At 43.2% G+C, this 17,712-nt stretch overlaps 1 protein-coding gene across 4 annotated transcripts in view; it reads left to right on the forward strand.

Moving 5' to 3' along the window:
- The window catches only part of sema3fb (sema domain, immunoglobulin domain (Ig), short basic domain, secreted, (semaphorin) 3Fb), an 88,974-nt gene that overhangs the window by 40,710 nt on the left and 30,552 nt on the right, over positions 1 to 17,712 (forward strand). For all 4 annotated transcript variants that reach the window (XM_050039336.1, XM_050039335.1, XM_050039338.1 and 1 more), the window contains exons 3-5: positions 14,287 to 14,447; positions 14,809 to 14,871; positions 15,353 to 15,472. In XM_050039336.1, the coding sequence (XP_049895293.1) occupies positions 14,287 to 14,447; positions 14,809 to 14,871; positions 15,353 to 15,472 (344 nt within the window). The remainder of the gene's footprint in view (positions 1 to 14,286; positions 14,448 to 14,808; positions 14,872 to 15,352; positions 15,473 to 17,712) is intronic.

A 17,712-nucleotide genomic window follows, 5' to 3' on the forward strand; every position in this document is an offset into this window, starting at 1 on the left:
TCCATCAGCGTGCTGGGCTTGGCAGGCAGAAGGAGAGAGGCTTAGGTGATGGGAGCCAGAGGCCCTGTGATAAGGCCATTTCTTCGCATGAGAGCTCATCAGAGCTGACAGTGAATACAAATTGGTGCCATTAGCGAGGGGGGGGGGTTGGACAGAGGAGGGGCGGGGCACTACAGTGGCTCCTAATTATAGAGTGGGTAAGCCCCCCAGGTCAGCAGGGGAGTGGTGGGTACAGTGGTAACGAGGTGGTGACGGTGGTAAACAGTGAGGTGTCATGTCTCACAGAGCATCATGGTGCAACTTCTGGATAATGTGAGGTCAGGAGTGGTGGTTAATGATGTGTGATATGGCAGTGCTTTTAGTGCATGTCCATTATGACGGATCACATTTAGCATGTGTTGAGACAAGAGAGGGTCACACCTTTTCCCTGGTGAGAGTGCTCACAGCAACAGGATACAAACAACATGCCATGAATAGTCAAGTAGCTTCACTTTATTGTGGTTTAACAGCCGGTAAAGCCGAGCAGGGAGTCAAATCACTGGTCATGTTTGATCATTATTCGGGATTCATTTTGTGCTGTCAAGGTATCTGGGCTTTGAAACACCCTGCCCAGACAACATGGGATCTGGGGCTGCATCGCATAATTTTAACTTTCCAAAAATTGAAATTATGACATACATGCCTACCACATGCAGCAATTGACCAGGTGTGCGGAGGTGAAAAAGCATGCATGATTTGAATGCATCTTTTAATCACTCTTCTTTCAAATTTTTTACTTATTAATTTCATACTTTTTGTATGTACAAATGATGGATGCATAAAATAATGGACATAGCCACATTGGTTTGTAGACTCGTGTTTAGCATTTGGCATCTTGGATTTTGGAGCCAGATGTGACCATATTTAGATGGGAGGGTGGAGCTAACCCTAACGCTATCTGCTAGCTTGGTTTGCACAATGTATTTACAGCTATGATTAACTGTGCTAATGCTAATGCTAATTATTTTTGTTAGCCAAAAAAGGGGGAAAAAATCCTTAAAACAAAATATACTCACCAAAAAAACGGAATATGTGACTCTTAAAAGCATCTTTTCGTACAACCAAATGCTGAACAAGACTATTAGGTGACCAAAATGTTACAGTTAACCTCCATGAACTGAAAACACACTGAAATACTGACAGCCTCAGCTACACCTATACTCTGTGAATCTGGGGTTATGCCGGGCCTCCAAGAACACTGCTCAGCCTTGCTTCTAATTTTTTTTCCAGCGGCCCATCGTGGTACTGCCGTGGTACGGCTCAAAATACATTTTCCCCATTAGCAACCATTATAAAAGAGACATCTGTAAGACTTTTGACAGGACACCTTGAACTGCAAAATAGGTAAATTATGACTCTTTCGATGATACATTTTTGATCCATAGAGGTTTTATATTTGTAAAACTTCCTGTTAGCCATGAAAGGCTACTTAAAAATCTGTGAAGTCTATGAGCCAGCAGGACTAACATTACTGCGCATATTCAGTGGGCCGCGTCACATGGAGGTAAACCCGGAAGCTAGACATTTTTGCGGTAGGCGCCATCTACCACCATCCAGCATGTAGTTATTACACCTGTGGGTTACTTAGAAATTGTGTGGCCAGTTTCGCCGTGGTAGCGACTTGAAAAAAAAAAGTGACATTAGTAACATTTTAGTGGAAAAGTATGCTTTCAGCTGAGACATATGATCAGGAGTAATAAAGATGATCACTGTGACTGTTGTAATACCCTTCGTGGTGGCATGTCTTGTTAATTTCACTGAGTCTGAAGTAATATGACAGCGAGCAAAGGTGCTTTTGTTGATGCTTTGTGTGTGTGTGTGGGGCAGGTGTTTGTACAGGCATGCTGTTATGTCTGTGTTTTCTCTCCTAGCAGCAAGCTGCAGAGCCTGCCTCTCCACCAAGATGCAGACATGCACACATGCGCACACACACACACACACACACACACACACACACACATAGGAGTCAGTGAAGCTTGGCCACGTCGCTGAGAGCACATCACAAAACATTACCATTCCTTTGTGTTACAGGCTCTTTGACATTACCAGTGGGTCAGATCATATCTCCGGATCCCGTGCCCTTGCATATTTGTTATCTGCTGAATGACGCGTCCTATCTGATGTGACACAGTGGCCGAGCCTCTGACCGCTTTTATTATCCTCCGTCCCACAGAGTGACTAAGCTGAGGCGAGCAGCTGCTGCGTTCACATGCTGTTATCGTTCCTTTTCATTTAGCAGCACAGCTAACCTCATGCCCACTCTCCAGTAATCACACATGCATTCTTTAACAACTGTGTCACTTCTCTACTGGCTTTGAAGCGTGCAGCTTACACAAACCCAAATAACTCATGTAAATGTTTGACATGAGGACAAGTTGTGTTGAAAGGAGCTGTTGAGGGAGAGTGAAGGAAGGCACTGTGGGCCCAGAGAGCTGCTGATTAGAAGTGACTCTGCTAACAAGATAGCAGCACAGGTGCCAGTTCAGCGGCCACACACTCGTCCATATGTAGAAGAGGGCTCTTTAATCTCCATCTTCATGTTTGTGAGCTCAGTGATTGCCCCTATATCAGGCACTTCCTTATCCTGCAGATACAGGAAATCACTGTGAGAAAGTTTTGCTAGATTAAGATAAGAGAGAGAACGACAGCCGCTCTATGATACAGGCATCTGGATATAAGCCAATTCTCGTGTTGTGTAAATTCAGTAAAACCTCAACTTTTTTTAATAAACAGACTTAAAGAACTGATCTAAAATGCACTGTCATATTTTGTGAATAGAAAACACATAGCTGCCGGTCTACCAGAAAATGCTTGCTTACAGTTTTGACAGTTTTGTTTTGACTCTTTGTATGAAGGTACAAATTCATTCACACCTAACAGTAAAATACCAGACAGGAACTACTTACTTTCTACCAAACTACACTCGCACAATGGTATCACCACTTAGAAGGAAGTGTGGATCTACTCATGGACAAAAGGCTCATGCTGCTATAGAGTGAAATTCAGACATTTATGGCATCCTCCTGGGCCGAGCTGTAACGTTAACAAGCTCAGTGGTGCTAAGTAAGCTGGCAGTAGATGCACACTTCCTTCTGTGTGGCGATTCGGTTGTCAATATTTTTACACGGTATAGAAAATGGTAGTGAATATTGATATTTTTCAAGGTACTGTTTCAAAGCTAGAAAATCCAGTATTGTGACTACATGAAACTGCTCACAACTGTGGATTATCTTCAGTAACCAGGTCATGATTTCTGGAAAGAGACATTGCTGTTGAGTTTTACAAATTTATTTTTTGGTGCTTTGAGCACTACACACAACGAATGTCAACTAGTTCCATTATACTGGAGACAAGGCAGACATCTACAGCTGACATCTCCGAAACTCGGCAACTCACTCCAAAACAATGCAGACTGATAAATAGCACTACAGGTAAACAGGAAAATGTGTATTTTTGATTTTGGAGCAAACTATCCATTTAAATTGCAGCTAACAATTGCTCAAATCAAATTTCCATCACCCACAGGGAAGCCAACAATATTCTCTGACTGAAAACGATTGGCATGTTTTCAATAAAGTTGAAAAGGAAACCTGCTGAAACAACATCAGAGGGCAATGTTACAGCGGGATGACGGCCCATGACCCAGTCCTCCATGATCGCATAACAGATAACAGCCACCTGTGCACTCATCTTCACTTTTTTTGGCAAACATAACAATCAACCTAGACTTTGCCTGAGAGAACAAATGCACCATTATACAGGTAAAAAGGCAGGAGACATTTCTTGAATATTTCACTGACTAAAACTCAAATTAATGACAACCTCTTCCATAAAGTAATGCATGTCATGTCCAGCAAGTCTCTTAAACCTGTGGCAGTGTCACCTGTGGCGTCTCAACTCATTACTACTCCTTGTTAAAAACTGTCCCAACTGCCAAACCAACCTTGCAATTTTCCTCAAAAATGTGTCTCTAAAGCAATTTTGTTCAGAGCTCCATCACTGCTGTTGAACTGAAGCGCGCCTTCTGAAGAGTAATAAGACTGTCTAAACTGGAGCTTTCCTCTTCTGCATTGACAGCATTCAAAATATTTGGCCAGGATTCCTGACAAGTGCTGCCTTTGATGTGTGAGAGCACGCCGCCTCTCCCACCCCCTCTTAAACACCCTAATTATCACTCCTGTCACTCTGGTGCGTGTGAACGAACACACTTCTTGCTGGCGGGTTGGAAAGTGCCTCAGGTAGCGCAGCTTGTTTATGATGCGCCGGGGGATAACTGGGTATTTCTGTCACTTTGTTCCACAATCTGAGAAGACTGGATAAAAACATATTAAGCACAATAATTTTCACTGTAGTGTTATTTCAGGGGAACAGACCATAGCAAATGGGTTCCAGCTTTAGTGCTTCATTGTGGTCTTCTTGCTGTGATCTTTGGACAGAAGCTGCAGTTTCTAATTATCGACCACACGTTCCACAAGGGAAAACCACAGACCCGTGAATTGAGCAGGTGATTGCTCCACACCTCGCTCCACATTGCTCATCGCTCCCTTCCTGTTTAGTGTCAAAGCAGCAGACCGCAAACTTTTGTGTCTTCCCATCACCATCCCCCTTCTGCTTTACCTTCAGTAGCTCTCTGCAGGGAGAAGTACGGGCTTCAAGCAGCAACACGCTCTGCACTGTCATTGGCAGCGGCCCGCACTTTTAATTTACCCAATTTGAAACCAGAGAAATATGCAGTGGGGTGGAACACCCATATCAGTGTCATGTAGTGAGAGTGCGCTGCGCTGTCGAGTGCCAGGTTGTGTATTTACTCCCTCTTTATTTTCTCTCTCTCTTATGTTTTGTTTCAACACACGGTCCAGAGTTTTCCATGATCCAATCACTTACCCGATGCTTCTTGTGAATGTGCCAGGAAAGTTATGAGTGGGGTGGGCTGTGTACTGTTAAGTCATGCTGGATGCAGTAATCGTTCCTTAATGAGAGGAAGTTCTGATGTTACCGGCGGGGTAGGATGCATTAACGGCTGAATATGATCCATAAAATCCAGCCTCCTCTTTCCCTTGTGTGACAGCGTGGTGGGAAATCATGTCATATAAGACAGCATTAACCAGTGTGCCTTCTTATTTCTTTGAGATGTGATCTTGAGAGTGCAGCGCATGCCAGTGAACTTTTCCTGTCCAAACATATTTCCAAAGTAAACTGGGGCCGTTGGCTATTAATTTAAGATGGAGAGATATGCTGTAACATGCAGGCCTGCAGCCCTGGAGATCGCCGTCAGCAGCCAAGTATTCTCTCAGGAGGAGGAGGGCTGGTTCAGGCTGACAGTGAGCCATGTCTCTCCTCTGTGTTTCTATACCTCATTTAACCAGGCAAGCTGACAAAAATACGAGTCTTATTTATAATGGTCTGAGGAAGGGGCTGCAATAGGATGGGACAGATCCAGTGCTTCCCATTACAACCATTGTATTGTACTATCAGCCTCTGACCGGCTCCACTGCTGCAGCTGAGGGTTTAGCAAGAAACACGCTCGCACAAGTCTTTAAACATTTACACAGGAAGACAGTGTTGCATCTACCAAAGCAGAATTTACAGTAAATGAAGAACTCATTGCAACCTGTTTTCAATCTCAGAAAATAATTCTAATGAATGCAATAAAAATATATTGGCCAATAAATGATATAAACCATCTGTGTACTTTTCGCTATTTGGCTCCTCTTTTTAGTGTTGGCCCAGCTTCAGTGCTACTAGATTGACTTCCCTGCTCAACAAGCAAGCATTTGCTTTCCATGCAAAGACCATATTTGTCGTTGAGATTTTGCAGTTGTTCATACAGGCATAAAGATAACACAAGTTACTTCCGAACCTCAGACTGGCAGGCAGGCAGTGATGGTGTGTGTCAGACTTTAGGCATGGTGTGTGAAAGGACACATGGCCTTTTTAAAGGCTTTAGGTGCATAGAGGGTCTTATGAGTATTCCTCTGGCAGCTGTGGCTCAGGAGGTCACCTACTAGGGCTGGGCTCTGGGACTCAATACCATCTAGGTATCAACCAGAATAACCCAGTACTAAGTATTATCTGAACTTCTCCAATCAGGTGATATCTGCATTCGATCCTTTTGGTACCCAGCTCTGGAAGAAAGTTACTATGCGTGTGGTTTTGCTCGCACCCAATCACCACGCGCATTCTTAGATTTAATGCATGGTGTGATCGGCTCACTAGTAGCAGCTACAACCCATACAGTCTGTGGTACGGCAGCATTTCATGCAGTTGAATTCTTCCATTCAGATGATGGGTATCAAAAAAAGTACTATATTGGTGCTATCACTTGAAGGGTACTTGTGTTACTGGTATCTTAAAAACAATACCCAGCCATACTGGCCAGCAGACGGAAGGTTTATTGTTCCTGGCCCTTGCAGTCTGCATGTGCTTGGGCAAGATACTGAACCCCAAATTTCTCACAATAACTGTGCCATCAGTGTATGAGTGCGTATAAATGCTCTGATGAGCAGGTGGCACCTTGTATGGTAACCTCGACCACCAGTGTATGAATGTGCCTGTGAATAGGTGAATGCGTGATAGAATTTGAGTGGTCGTTTAGACTAGAGTAGCGCCATATAAATGCGGTCCATTTACCATTTATATGTACATGTACATGCCAAAGGCCATGGAAAGGCCCTCAAGCTATTAGCATTGAAGTTGGTGCAGAGAATCAATGTTTCTAGACATAAACATTGGAGTTAGTTGCAAGCAGTAAATTTGACTTTGACAGTGAATGAGCTGGGATTGACTCCAGCCAACCATGATCCTACAAATGATGAGTGGATAAAGATAATGGAAGGATACAGCCTATCATTAATGAACTCAATAACCATCACTTAAAAAAAGAATTATGCTTATCAATAGTACAAATGCATTTGTTGCAGGAGAACTAAACCCCCACATTTGCTTTTGGCTAAATTCCCCTTGGCAATTTGTTTCAGAATTTTAATTGTATTATTGATAAATGGCTCTGCAAATGAATCAGCAGATTTTATTTGGGTATTTTATTTCTACAGGGAAGGTCATGCTGGTGTCAAACAGTCAAGTAAAAAGTACAATATTTCCTTCTGAACTTTTTTAAGGTAGAGGAGTGTTATCATAAAGCAGGAAAAAAAGTAGGAATTCTCAAGTAAAGTACAAGAAACTTCAGTGTGCACTTAGCTGTACTCAAGTGCATTACTTCAGTGAAAGTAAACTTTCCACAACTGATTGTTGTCAATAGCACATGAGAGGAGCCTTAGGAGGTCTCACAACACGTTTGATCTGAAGCTGTCTACATAAGTTGGATTTGATGCTGCCATTTTACCAGAATGTGCTCAGGATTCATCTTACTCAGCTCCCTGTTCTCAAACACCGGCGCAAACCTTTCTGGCTGCCAGAGAAGAGTGTTGAGTTGTGGGAACCGGCAGTGGGCTGTGTCAGCCAGCAGCACCTTGAGATGCTGGGAGAGAGGAGAGGATTGTCTCTGTTCAGCAGACTGAAGAGAGCGGACCTGATCGCCTCTCACATGTGGACTGAGAGCCCACTTCTGCGTAATCACTTAACTTTCTGTATACTACTACATGTGGACTACTTGTGTTCATGAGAGACTGAAAATGAGGAAAATAATGAGAGTCTTGGAGGGTCTTATAAACTTACCTTTTCTGCATGTGTAAAAAAGGAGGTGAATGAGTAAAGGGAAGGACACTGAGTGCTGGGATCAGGTTCCCTCACCGGCTTACTTTCACCTCTAATAGAGCCATTGCCATTCCACAGGGGGAAGCGGTGCGTTCCTGAAACAAAGCCACCCCTGTGTGTGTATGTGCAGACCCCCCAGAGTGAGCCTAAACCGTAAACGCAGTAATGGGCTACTTGAAGAGTTTATCTGGCTCTAATAGACACACTTGTACACTGCTCCTGGCCTCTAAATCTCCAGGATAAGTCTGTGTGTACGGAAAATGCTGTCATGCCCTAATGTGGCTGACAAAGAGCACCGTAGTTCAGCCTCTCTGAGCATTTCCTGTTCAAAATTGTAATCTTCTAGTGCAAGTATGTAGTTGTGTGCAAGTCGAATGTATCTGTGACTGGTTGAATAGATAAGGGATCTTTTTTGCTAATTTAACTTACCTGTTTTTGGTCATTTGAAACGTAGCCTTGGGCCAACAACCTAATTCGCTATTATTGTAGCAAAGACATTTCTGCTATCTTCTGGAGATGACCACACTTTTTATCCTTTCTGTGTAGGCACAACAAGAGCCACCCCTCTGCAGAATTCTTGATCTGGCACATAGCAGCACTGTCTCTCTGCATGTCTCAGTTGTTGCTGGGTGTTTGCCTGGCACCAGTCTCAGTCCAGAGACCTGCTGGTCTTGTTTTCACAGGCAGTCTGACCCTCAGAGCAGTCGACTGCCATTATACGTCCTCGATCTACATTTTTGGAGCTGCTGTCTGAGGCAAGGGATGACTTTTGGATTGAGCTGAGAAGAAGGCTGACAGAATAGGGAATGAAGCCCAATAGCTAGAATGACTTATTTTTATGGTATCAGAAGGTCCAATGGATTTATACTGAGTTAGTGATACTGATACTAATATAGTGCTTCATTTGATACCTTGTTTTTTTTTAACTTCATCTGATACCCATCATGTGAATGGAAGCATTCAGTTGCATAAAATGCCACCAGAAGCCACAGGCGTGTAGTGAAGCCATACTTATGGTGGCATCTTGGCACACTGAACTCCCAGCTAGAGCTACGTACAACAGTAAGTGTGCTGTGGGAACTTCAAGGCTGTGATTTCATTTTTAAAATTATTTTTGACATCTTCTGAACTAAACAATTAATCAATTAATAATGATAATAATCAGAAGATTAAGTGATAATGAAAGTAATCATGAGTTTCAGCCTTACTGCCAGCTCCATCAGAAACACTGGATTTCACCACACCTCAGACTGTATAGGCTGTTGCTGCTGCAGTAGTGGGTCAATTAAGCTGCATTAAATCACAGAAGGCATATGCTTTTTGGCTGTAAGCAAAACTATACAAATCTGTTTTTTTCCAGATCTGGGTACAAAAAGGATCAAATGCAGGTGCTGTTTGACTGGAGAAGTCTCAATACTACCTCGTACTGGGTTATTTGGTCGACACCTTAAAGGGTGCCAATACCGAGCCCTACCCTTACATAGCCTGCTGTAAAATTTAAGTTTCACAGCTGAAGAAGCAATCCCAAAACAAAAGCTCAGCGTCCTTGTTTTGCCAGTGACTTAGTCAACTCAATGCCATATGTGCGCTAAAAGTGTAGGCAGAAGAAGATATGTTCCACAGCACTTCCACTCTGGGAACAGTCCGCATCTGTTACGCCGGAATTCCACTGGATGTGTGTCCGTTGTGGAACGGCTGCGCTGGTTATCTGCTGCGTGCTCCGCCGTCCGTCAACACCCACTGGCTGCGTTTGCTGTGCGGAGCGGTGCAGCTCATGAATTCACGCATAATCGCGATATAACAAGATGTAGTTTCTATAAACAGAACCACAAAACCATAGGAGTAGTAGGAAGACATCTCGGTGCACCTCCATGATTAACATCTCCTCGTCCATGGTGTCAACGGGGTGAAATGATGTCTGAAAACCTCTGACNGGAGGGCTCCGGAGCGCCACAGCTGTGACGGAGCCGGAACACAGCACAACCAGTGGAAGCAAACACATTGACTAGAATTGAAACGTATCGGCTCCGCTGCCGTTCCAGAGCGCAGATGCAACCCACACGCATCTGGTGGAATTTGGGGGTTAGGCCTTCAGCGCAGCCAAAATATAATATAAGTTGACTAGATCTAGCTCACAACAATGTTTATTGGTTTTGATGCTTGGACTAGGGCTGTAGGATTATGGCCAGAATGATAATCATGATTATTTGATTAATATAGCGGTGACAATTATTTCTTATGATTATTTGTTGTTTTTAAGGACAAAATATTTTTATCGCACTTTAACATTTAAATCAACACAGCACTGCTTTCGCTTCTATGTTGTGCTACAGTCCTGCTTTTTTTTGCATCAAAGTAAGACTTAAAATAAGATTTGTCACCAGAATTAAGTGCGCCTCCTTTGGATACGTATCTGCTGCTGTTTTTTGTTGTTGTTGTTGTTGTTGTTTTTTTTACATCGGTCATGGTACCAACGTGCTGCAGGGTCACTGTCATGTCTGTCTTTGCTGTACAAAAATGGGGATTAATGGAAATGTTATGGTAACGTTATTCTTTTTGGCCTTCATGCATTCATTGTACTGCGGATTGTCGGGTTTTTTCAAGTGATTCAACAAATTAGTTGTGCTGCTATGTGGCACAGACACAAGTCTTATGTACTCTTTTGCATGTGATTTCTTCTCTTCTATGTCCAAAATACGTGTAAACAACAGATGATGAGGGAAGATATTGCTTTACCTGTCTGTGCTCACAACAATCAGGAAAGTTTCTCATAGGTTGCTGCTGCAGGGTGCACGCGTACAGTGGCAGTATGACAGCTCTATAAAAGTGGAGGCTGGCTTTAAAGGAAGTGCTTCATTTTAATAGCAGAGGAGATTTCTATGAGCGAAGCATGCGTTTTAAACATCAATATTGCAATCAATCATGTTCATTTAATTGTGGGAAGCCAAAGTCATGATCACAATTAATATTCAAATACTGTGCAGCCCCAGCTCAGACACAAAGAGACATTACAGTGCATCTGTGCAAGCTCGGAGAAAAACACATGACCCACAGCTTTTACTGTAGTCATATGTCATCTTACCCTTTTAGCAACAGCCTTCTTGTTTTGTTAACTTTGAGCACAAAATTAAGTTATTTGTCTATAAATTTAGTGAATAATGTGACTAATTGATATTGTCAAGAAATGACCCAAAAAAATGTGCCATATCATAAAAATGCCAAAATGCATTTACTGGAGTTGTACCTTGTATAATTTCCATGTGACTAATAAATGGTTGTTTGATTTAAAAAGATACATTGGAGCGGGGCTTTAAACACTTAAAGATACTTCAGCTCTGAGTCATCCCTTCATAATGAATGACCAAGAAAAGACTGCAGGGTTTGATTTCTGCAACAACACCATCATCTAATAGGCATAGCTCTCTGTGATGTAGTCTACTTTACAATTAGATATGGAGGATAAGGTGTGAGGAAAGATATTTTATTACAGTGTTGAGTTTTTGCTGTGACGTAGAGTTCGGACATGCTGTAGAGTACGCTCAGGCCGTACTATCTGTGCGATTTCGTCTGATTTTGAGATTAGATTACATATATGTGTGTTTCTGAATGTGCGGCTCCCTATAGGGTGTGTTGTTGCTATGCACTGTTCACATTCCCTCGTCAGCTGACAGATGGTCCCATCCAGCTACTCTCTGACAACAAACACACACTGAAGAGTTGCTGACAACCTGCTTCAGGAAGGGCTTCGCCTGGCCCTCGGAATGTGTGTGTGTGTGTGTGTGTGTGTGTGTGTGTGTGTGTGTGTTTGTGTGTGTGTGTGTACAATGCGTGCTTATCCGGTGTGTTTCACTCTATCCGCACACACGCATAAACATAGCTAGAGTGTATGGGGACTCATCATTCAACTTAAGTCTCCAAGACAAATAATCACAGGGTCAGACCACATGTTGCATCTCCTCCGCCGTGGGCTCTGACAGCTGTCAATCACTCTGTAAACATTCCTTTGGTGGGCAAAGTTATTAAATCAAACTGTACAAATATAGCAAATCTAATGCTATTAATCTTTGCTTATTGACGTAACCCAGTGTTAAATTTAGATCTGGCAGGAAAGGCCGGTAATATCAGATTCCATAGGGAGTCTGTTTAAAAAAGGTCTCTAGATGGTGTTTATTTTAAGGCCCAATGGTGGACATGTTGATGGCTTTGCATGCGTCTGTGTCCAGACCTCTTCCGCAGAACGATCTAACAACCTCACAGGAATGTCTGTCAGTAACTTCAAACATACCGAACATGACTGCACATACAGAGCTTGCAAAAAGTATGCGGTTATTCATCAACTAACTGAAACATTTTCAAATCTTAAATCATTTATACAAGTCTAGTGTGTTGCTTTTAATGGCTGACACCCTGCATTGACTACATTTCACACTTCCTTCATTTTATGATACGCTGGCACACCTCTGTTCTGATATATCATTTTTTTAAACAGTCTAACAAAGCTAACTGTATCTGTCAGTTTCTCCTTTGGTTTCCTATCACTGCATTTTTAGCTGCTAAATCAACATAAAAGAACTTAGGTTAACCTCAAAGTGCGATTCCCTGTTTCAGCTTTCTGTGGTCTGTTGGTTGTAGAATAAAGCTAAACAGTGAAACGGGACTTTCCTGCTGTTTAAGTGAAACCTCCGTGTTTGTCCAACAATATGTGAGGGCCACCCTCTAATGCCGCTCCCCTATAGATTGTGGAGGAGTGTGTTTGTCTATGGTGTGGCATGGGGCCTTTGCTGTCTTAGCAGTGGCCTCTCTGCCCTGCCTGTACGTGGTTGCTGAACCAAGACCAACATATCAAACAAACACTCCAACACAGAGCTATAGGAGGATTGGGTTACTCTGGACATGAGAGGACTAGTTGACTGCATTATGTTACCACAAGACGCACACTTCTCTGACCAGAGAGCTGTGTCCAACCAGGGATGGAGTAACTTTACGGCTGCATCCACACTAATATGTTTGGCTTTTTACAACTATAGTTGTGTTTATGCCTTGCGTACACATTACTCTGGCGTTCTCAAACCCCTAAAACGGAGAGCTCTGAAAACGCATTATAGTTTAGTTTAGGTTACTTTTGGAAACGATGACAAAGACACCCACGTTTCTTCCTGATTGGGTCTTATCAGTCACCACATGTCAAGTTGAAGCATTATAGCGAGGTCTACATACCTTTTTTGACTTTATCTGTCTTGTGTAGGTATTCCTTTCCCATTACCATGGCTTCCTCCAGCTATGGTTAATGCTCCCAGTATTGCTCTAAGGGCCCTGATACACCAAGCCGACAGTTGACCGTCGGTCAATGTTGGGCTGTTGCTAAACACCCGTTGCCCTAGTTTATGTGGTGAGACCCACACAGTTGGCAGTAGTCAGCTTTTTTTTGGCCGACAAGGACTACTGAACTACTGATTCAGCATGTTGATTGGTGTCGGAGCCAGCAGAGCCCATCCGTGATTAAAATCCCTCTGACTGTCAGTTTAGCTCAGTGCACAAGAGAAACGGAAATGAGGAAAGCAAACAAAGCATGTGAGATTGAAACAATAATGTAATACTTGGTAAAATTGTTTTTTTTGAACCATTGAGCTCTTAAGCAGAAATTGGTTGCAATTGTGATATGGTTCACTAGTGCACAGTAAATATCCTTTTTCCTTTAACATCGGGCTGTGTTGAATCCATCCTGTTTCCTTTTGGATGACAGAATACAGACGACAGCAGCTTGCTGGTATGGAGAGTTATTTCCTCAAGGACATGTGCACATACGTATGTGCTTGTTGGCAGTTGGCTGTGGTCTTTGTGGTGTGCTCAAGTGCAACTTTTTGGACAAGATCAGGTGACGTAAGGCAACACAACAGTCAGCCTTCCTTGCCACTTTGATGTTGGTTTAGCATGTCTAGGCCTTAATATGTTGACGTATGTGCTTTGCAATGACCACCGATCTGTTTTCCATCACTTGAACTGCTTTATTCTCATGTGCTACTTTTAGTAACAGTTTCACTTTTTCAGCGGTCCAAGCAAAGACATCTCTGGCCCTTTTTTTCGCCATCTCTGTCATATTTTCTGTATCTAAGCAACCAACTGCAGAAAACATAATAGTGTGGAAGTGGCCTAAACCTAAACTTATAATATCATCTTTCCCTGCTCGATATATGGTATGACTTTGTTGCAAAAATCATATCCATCTGTCAAACTACTGTGACTGTTTTCTGACTGGAAGTCACAGACAGCCAGTGAATGATAAGAGACTTTCAAGATCCTCTGATCCACTCAGGCGGTATTAAGCCATCAACACAGTGTGACAGACACTCAGTAGCACTTGTCTCTAATGTGTGGGGTTAAGTTACAACAGTGTTGGTGGAAAACCATCAGATAACTCCACACGGGTATGCAGGAGTGGCATGAGGAATGTGTCAGTTGTGCATGCATGTGTGTGTGAAAATGTGCATGTGCACCACAGCTGTCATTAACAAGCATATTTCTGTCTCTATACAGAGCTGAGATCCACCGGTACTGCTCATCACTTCGCCTACCTCCTAAACACATCTGACTACCGGATCCTCCGTATGGATGAGGACCATGACCGCATGTACGTTGGCAGCAAGGACCACATCCTGTCTCTGGACCTCCATGACATCAACAAGGACCCACATATCGTAAGACTATTTAATTCCCATGCCCGCGAACTCAGGCTTCTTAAATGGGCTGTTAAACTGCAATGAGGCAAACACCTTTACCTCAGCGCTACAACAGCTCTCCCCAGGGCAAAATGTTCCCTTCTTTAGCCCCAGCAGCAGCCATTTTGGTTAGCTCACACTCTAGTTTTTGTTGAAGTGCACTTTTTCTGGTGCTGGGTCATTTAAACACTGTAATTGGGTTATGACAATCCCAACAGGACTAATATTAGCCTGGGTGGATATCCCTTTTGGAGTTTAAGCCCAAAAATCTCATAAATGCCAGTGATGTATAACAGGGTTGGATTGTACCTATAAAATGTCTTCTGTTCCCCCGTCGCAGATCCACTGGCCAGTGTCCGAACGAAGACGGATGGAGTGCCTTGTGAGCGGGAAAGACGCCAATGTAAGTATGCCTGCTGACAGCACTCGTAAGCTCAGCAGGGTTGTTCGGCTGAGGTGATTTCCATCAGCTTGATGGGCAAAAAAGAGAAAATATGTCGTTTTTCAAATGCAAAGCCTGAAAAGCATACAGCTCTGTCCATTGTGCACATTGGTATTAATGTGAGGAACCTGTAAAAATCACCTGTGAGGCTCGGAGTTGGCCCAGTAAAAGCGCTGGTTCCCTTCTGTCTAGCCAGGGAGACAGGAATGGATTGGAGCAGAGTCAATCTCACCATCCTCACACACCACAGCACCCCTGGCAGATAATTTGATAGACTATGTTGTCCAAATAGAGAAGCACGGTATTACTGGTAAATATTTGGTCATTTGCACTTGAGCGTTCAGTAAATCTGCAGGAGGTGCACCAGTAAAATATGGCTGTGAATGGCTTTCCATTCAGATATTTATTACAGTTTAATTGACTCTGGTCTTTGTGTCCACAGGAGGAGTGTGCAAACTTCATCCGTCTGATCGAGCCATGGAACCGTACTCAGCTGTACGTCTGTGGGACAGGAGCTTACAATCCAGTCTGCACTTTTGTCAACCGCGGACGCAAACCTCAGGTTAGGATTAAAGACTTGGAAAATGTACAAGCCAAGAAGGTGATCTCTCGGTACATTAACTCAACAAGCATAAACAGCTTTCTCCACCTGCATCATGAATGGCATAGCTTGGCCTCTTCTCTTTTTTCTTTTACCCCGGTTCTCCATCCACCTTACGCTAGGTTCCCTTTATGATTTCCCTCCATCATTAAGCCTGCTCGTGGTACCATGTCTCCGCGTCTGGCAAAGCAGCTAGCAAAGCTTTACCAGCACACAGCTGTCATCCCCAGTGAGCTGTTAAAGCTACTCTGTTTAGTCTCAGCCTTTAATGGGACCTCTTGAATTTCCTAAACCAAGCCAGGCATCGCTACCTCGTGTTTAACACCTCACTCTTCCTTAAATATCACACTTGTTCCCTAATGATGACCAGGGGACTTTTTTTAAAAGGGGATAAATAAAAAGTAAATTTCCCATTGGACTCCCTGGAGTCCCTTGTTGCATACGGTTTCTACATGACCCTTTACTAATGAAGGGCTTCCATCCATTCACTCACCTATCCATCCACCCCTTCATGCATCCAGTCCACCCGCCAGCCTCCACCATGTGAGACATTGGGTAATTGGAAGTGGGAGCTCCCATTATGGGGTGCCAGTGGAATGTTCCAGTTCTAGTCCATTAATGAGAGGGCTGTTTTTTTCTCCGTCACATTGAGCAGACAGGTCCGAGTCGTCCCCCCGTGACCGACTTTCTCAGCTGGGCTGGGGAGTTACCTATGATTGCAAAAACATGAAATGTTACACTTTACACAGATGCATGCACACACATACCCTGACACAATTTTTAATTGTTCAAAAATAAAACATCTACAGAGCTTTTAGAAAGGTGCAAAACAAAAGTATTGCTTTTCCTTAGTAGCTTAGTGGTTAGAGCAGATGTCCTATGTACAAAGGCAGTGTCCTTGCCGCAGCAGCCATGGGTTTGATTCCAGCCTGTGGCCCTTTACTGCATGTCATCCCCTCTCTCTATCCCTTTAATGCTTGAGACTGTCCTGTCCAATAAAGAAAAAAATCCCCAAAACAATGTTAAAAAAATTAAATTGTGAATTAATCATTTAAGAAAATTTGATGGGTCCAAAATTAGTGTTTTGTTTATCTCTGTGTCAGATGTGTGACATTTGATTACCACTTCTAACAAGGCCTGTGAGCCAGTAGTATTGCTGTGTTGGTATCATTTATTATCTCAGTGTCATAAGCAATTAAGATTCTTAGTAGTGGCCACTTTGTGTGGAAAAAAAAGAAAAAATGGCTGAGTCTAACAATAAGCGCTTAGAGTCAGCTGAAGGAGTCTTACTTTCTTCTTGACCAGTAAAAGCTATGGTTTAAAACCTGGTGGTGGGCAGTGCTGCGAATGGTCGGCTCAATGTTTGCCTGGTTAGCATGAGCTTAACACAACAGCAGCCGCTAAAATCCAAGCCATTCAAACTTTCCCAACAAACCCACACCAACACTGAAAAGGCTCGTCTCTCTCATTATTTTTTTAACTGTTAGGTCATGTTAGCTGTATGATGCTAATAGTTAGCTCTGTGATTGTGTGTGTGCGGGACAGGCAGACTCTCAACTGTCCCTGGTGCAGAGCTCACACTTCCGCAGCAGTAGTCTACTAGCGGAGGACTGTCTCCGGAGCTGCTCTCCTCCCAGTGAACAGTCAGTTCAACATCTGCCTGGTTAGCATGAGCTAACACAGCGGCAGCAGCTAACATCTGAAACTGAGCCATTGAACAGTCCCAACGAACTCATGTCGACACAGAAAAGGCTTGACTTTGACGTTAAACCCGTTAATAACCCTTTGATAACATTAGCCATGTGATGCTAACAGTTAGCCCTGTTATTGTGTGTGTGTACACAGTGAACAGACTCTCACCAACTGTCCCTGGCGCAGAGCTCACACTCCCACAGCAGTAGTCTTTTAGTGGGACTGCAAGGTGTCATGATGAATAGAGAGAGAGCGAGAGCATGGCAAGTCATGACAGTAACGTTACTATGGGCTGGTACCAGAACTCAGGGGAGTAAAAAAAAAAGGATTGTAGCCTATTGATATAAAACAGCAAAAATGATGAGACATAAAACCAATAAGGGTGGAACTTTTTTGTCATGGCACAGTGTTACCCAAGGCTAGCTAATGGTAGCCATATCCTAAGATTAGGCCTATGTCACATGAATCTTGAAACATCCTAGCACAAAGTAACCTAAATCTAAAGCTAT

The sequence above is a fragment of the Epinephelus moara genome, chromosome 24 (assembly GCF_006386435.1).
Source record: "Epinephelus moara isolate mb chromosome 24, YSFRI_EMoa_1.0, whole genome shotgun sequence".
Lineage (NCBI taxonomy): Eukaryota > Metazoa > Chordata > Actinopteri > Perciformes > Serranidae > Epinephelus > Epinephelus moara.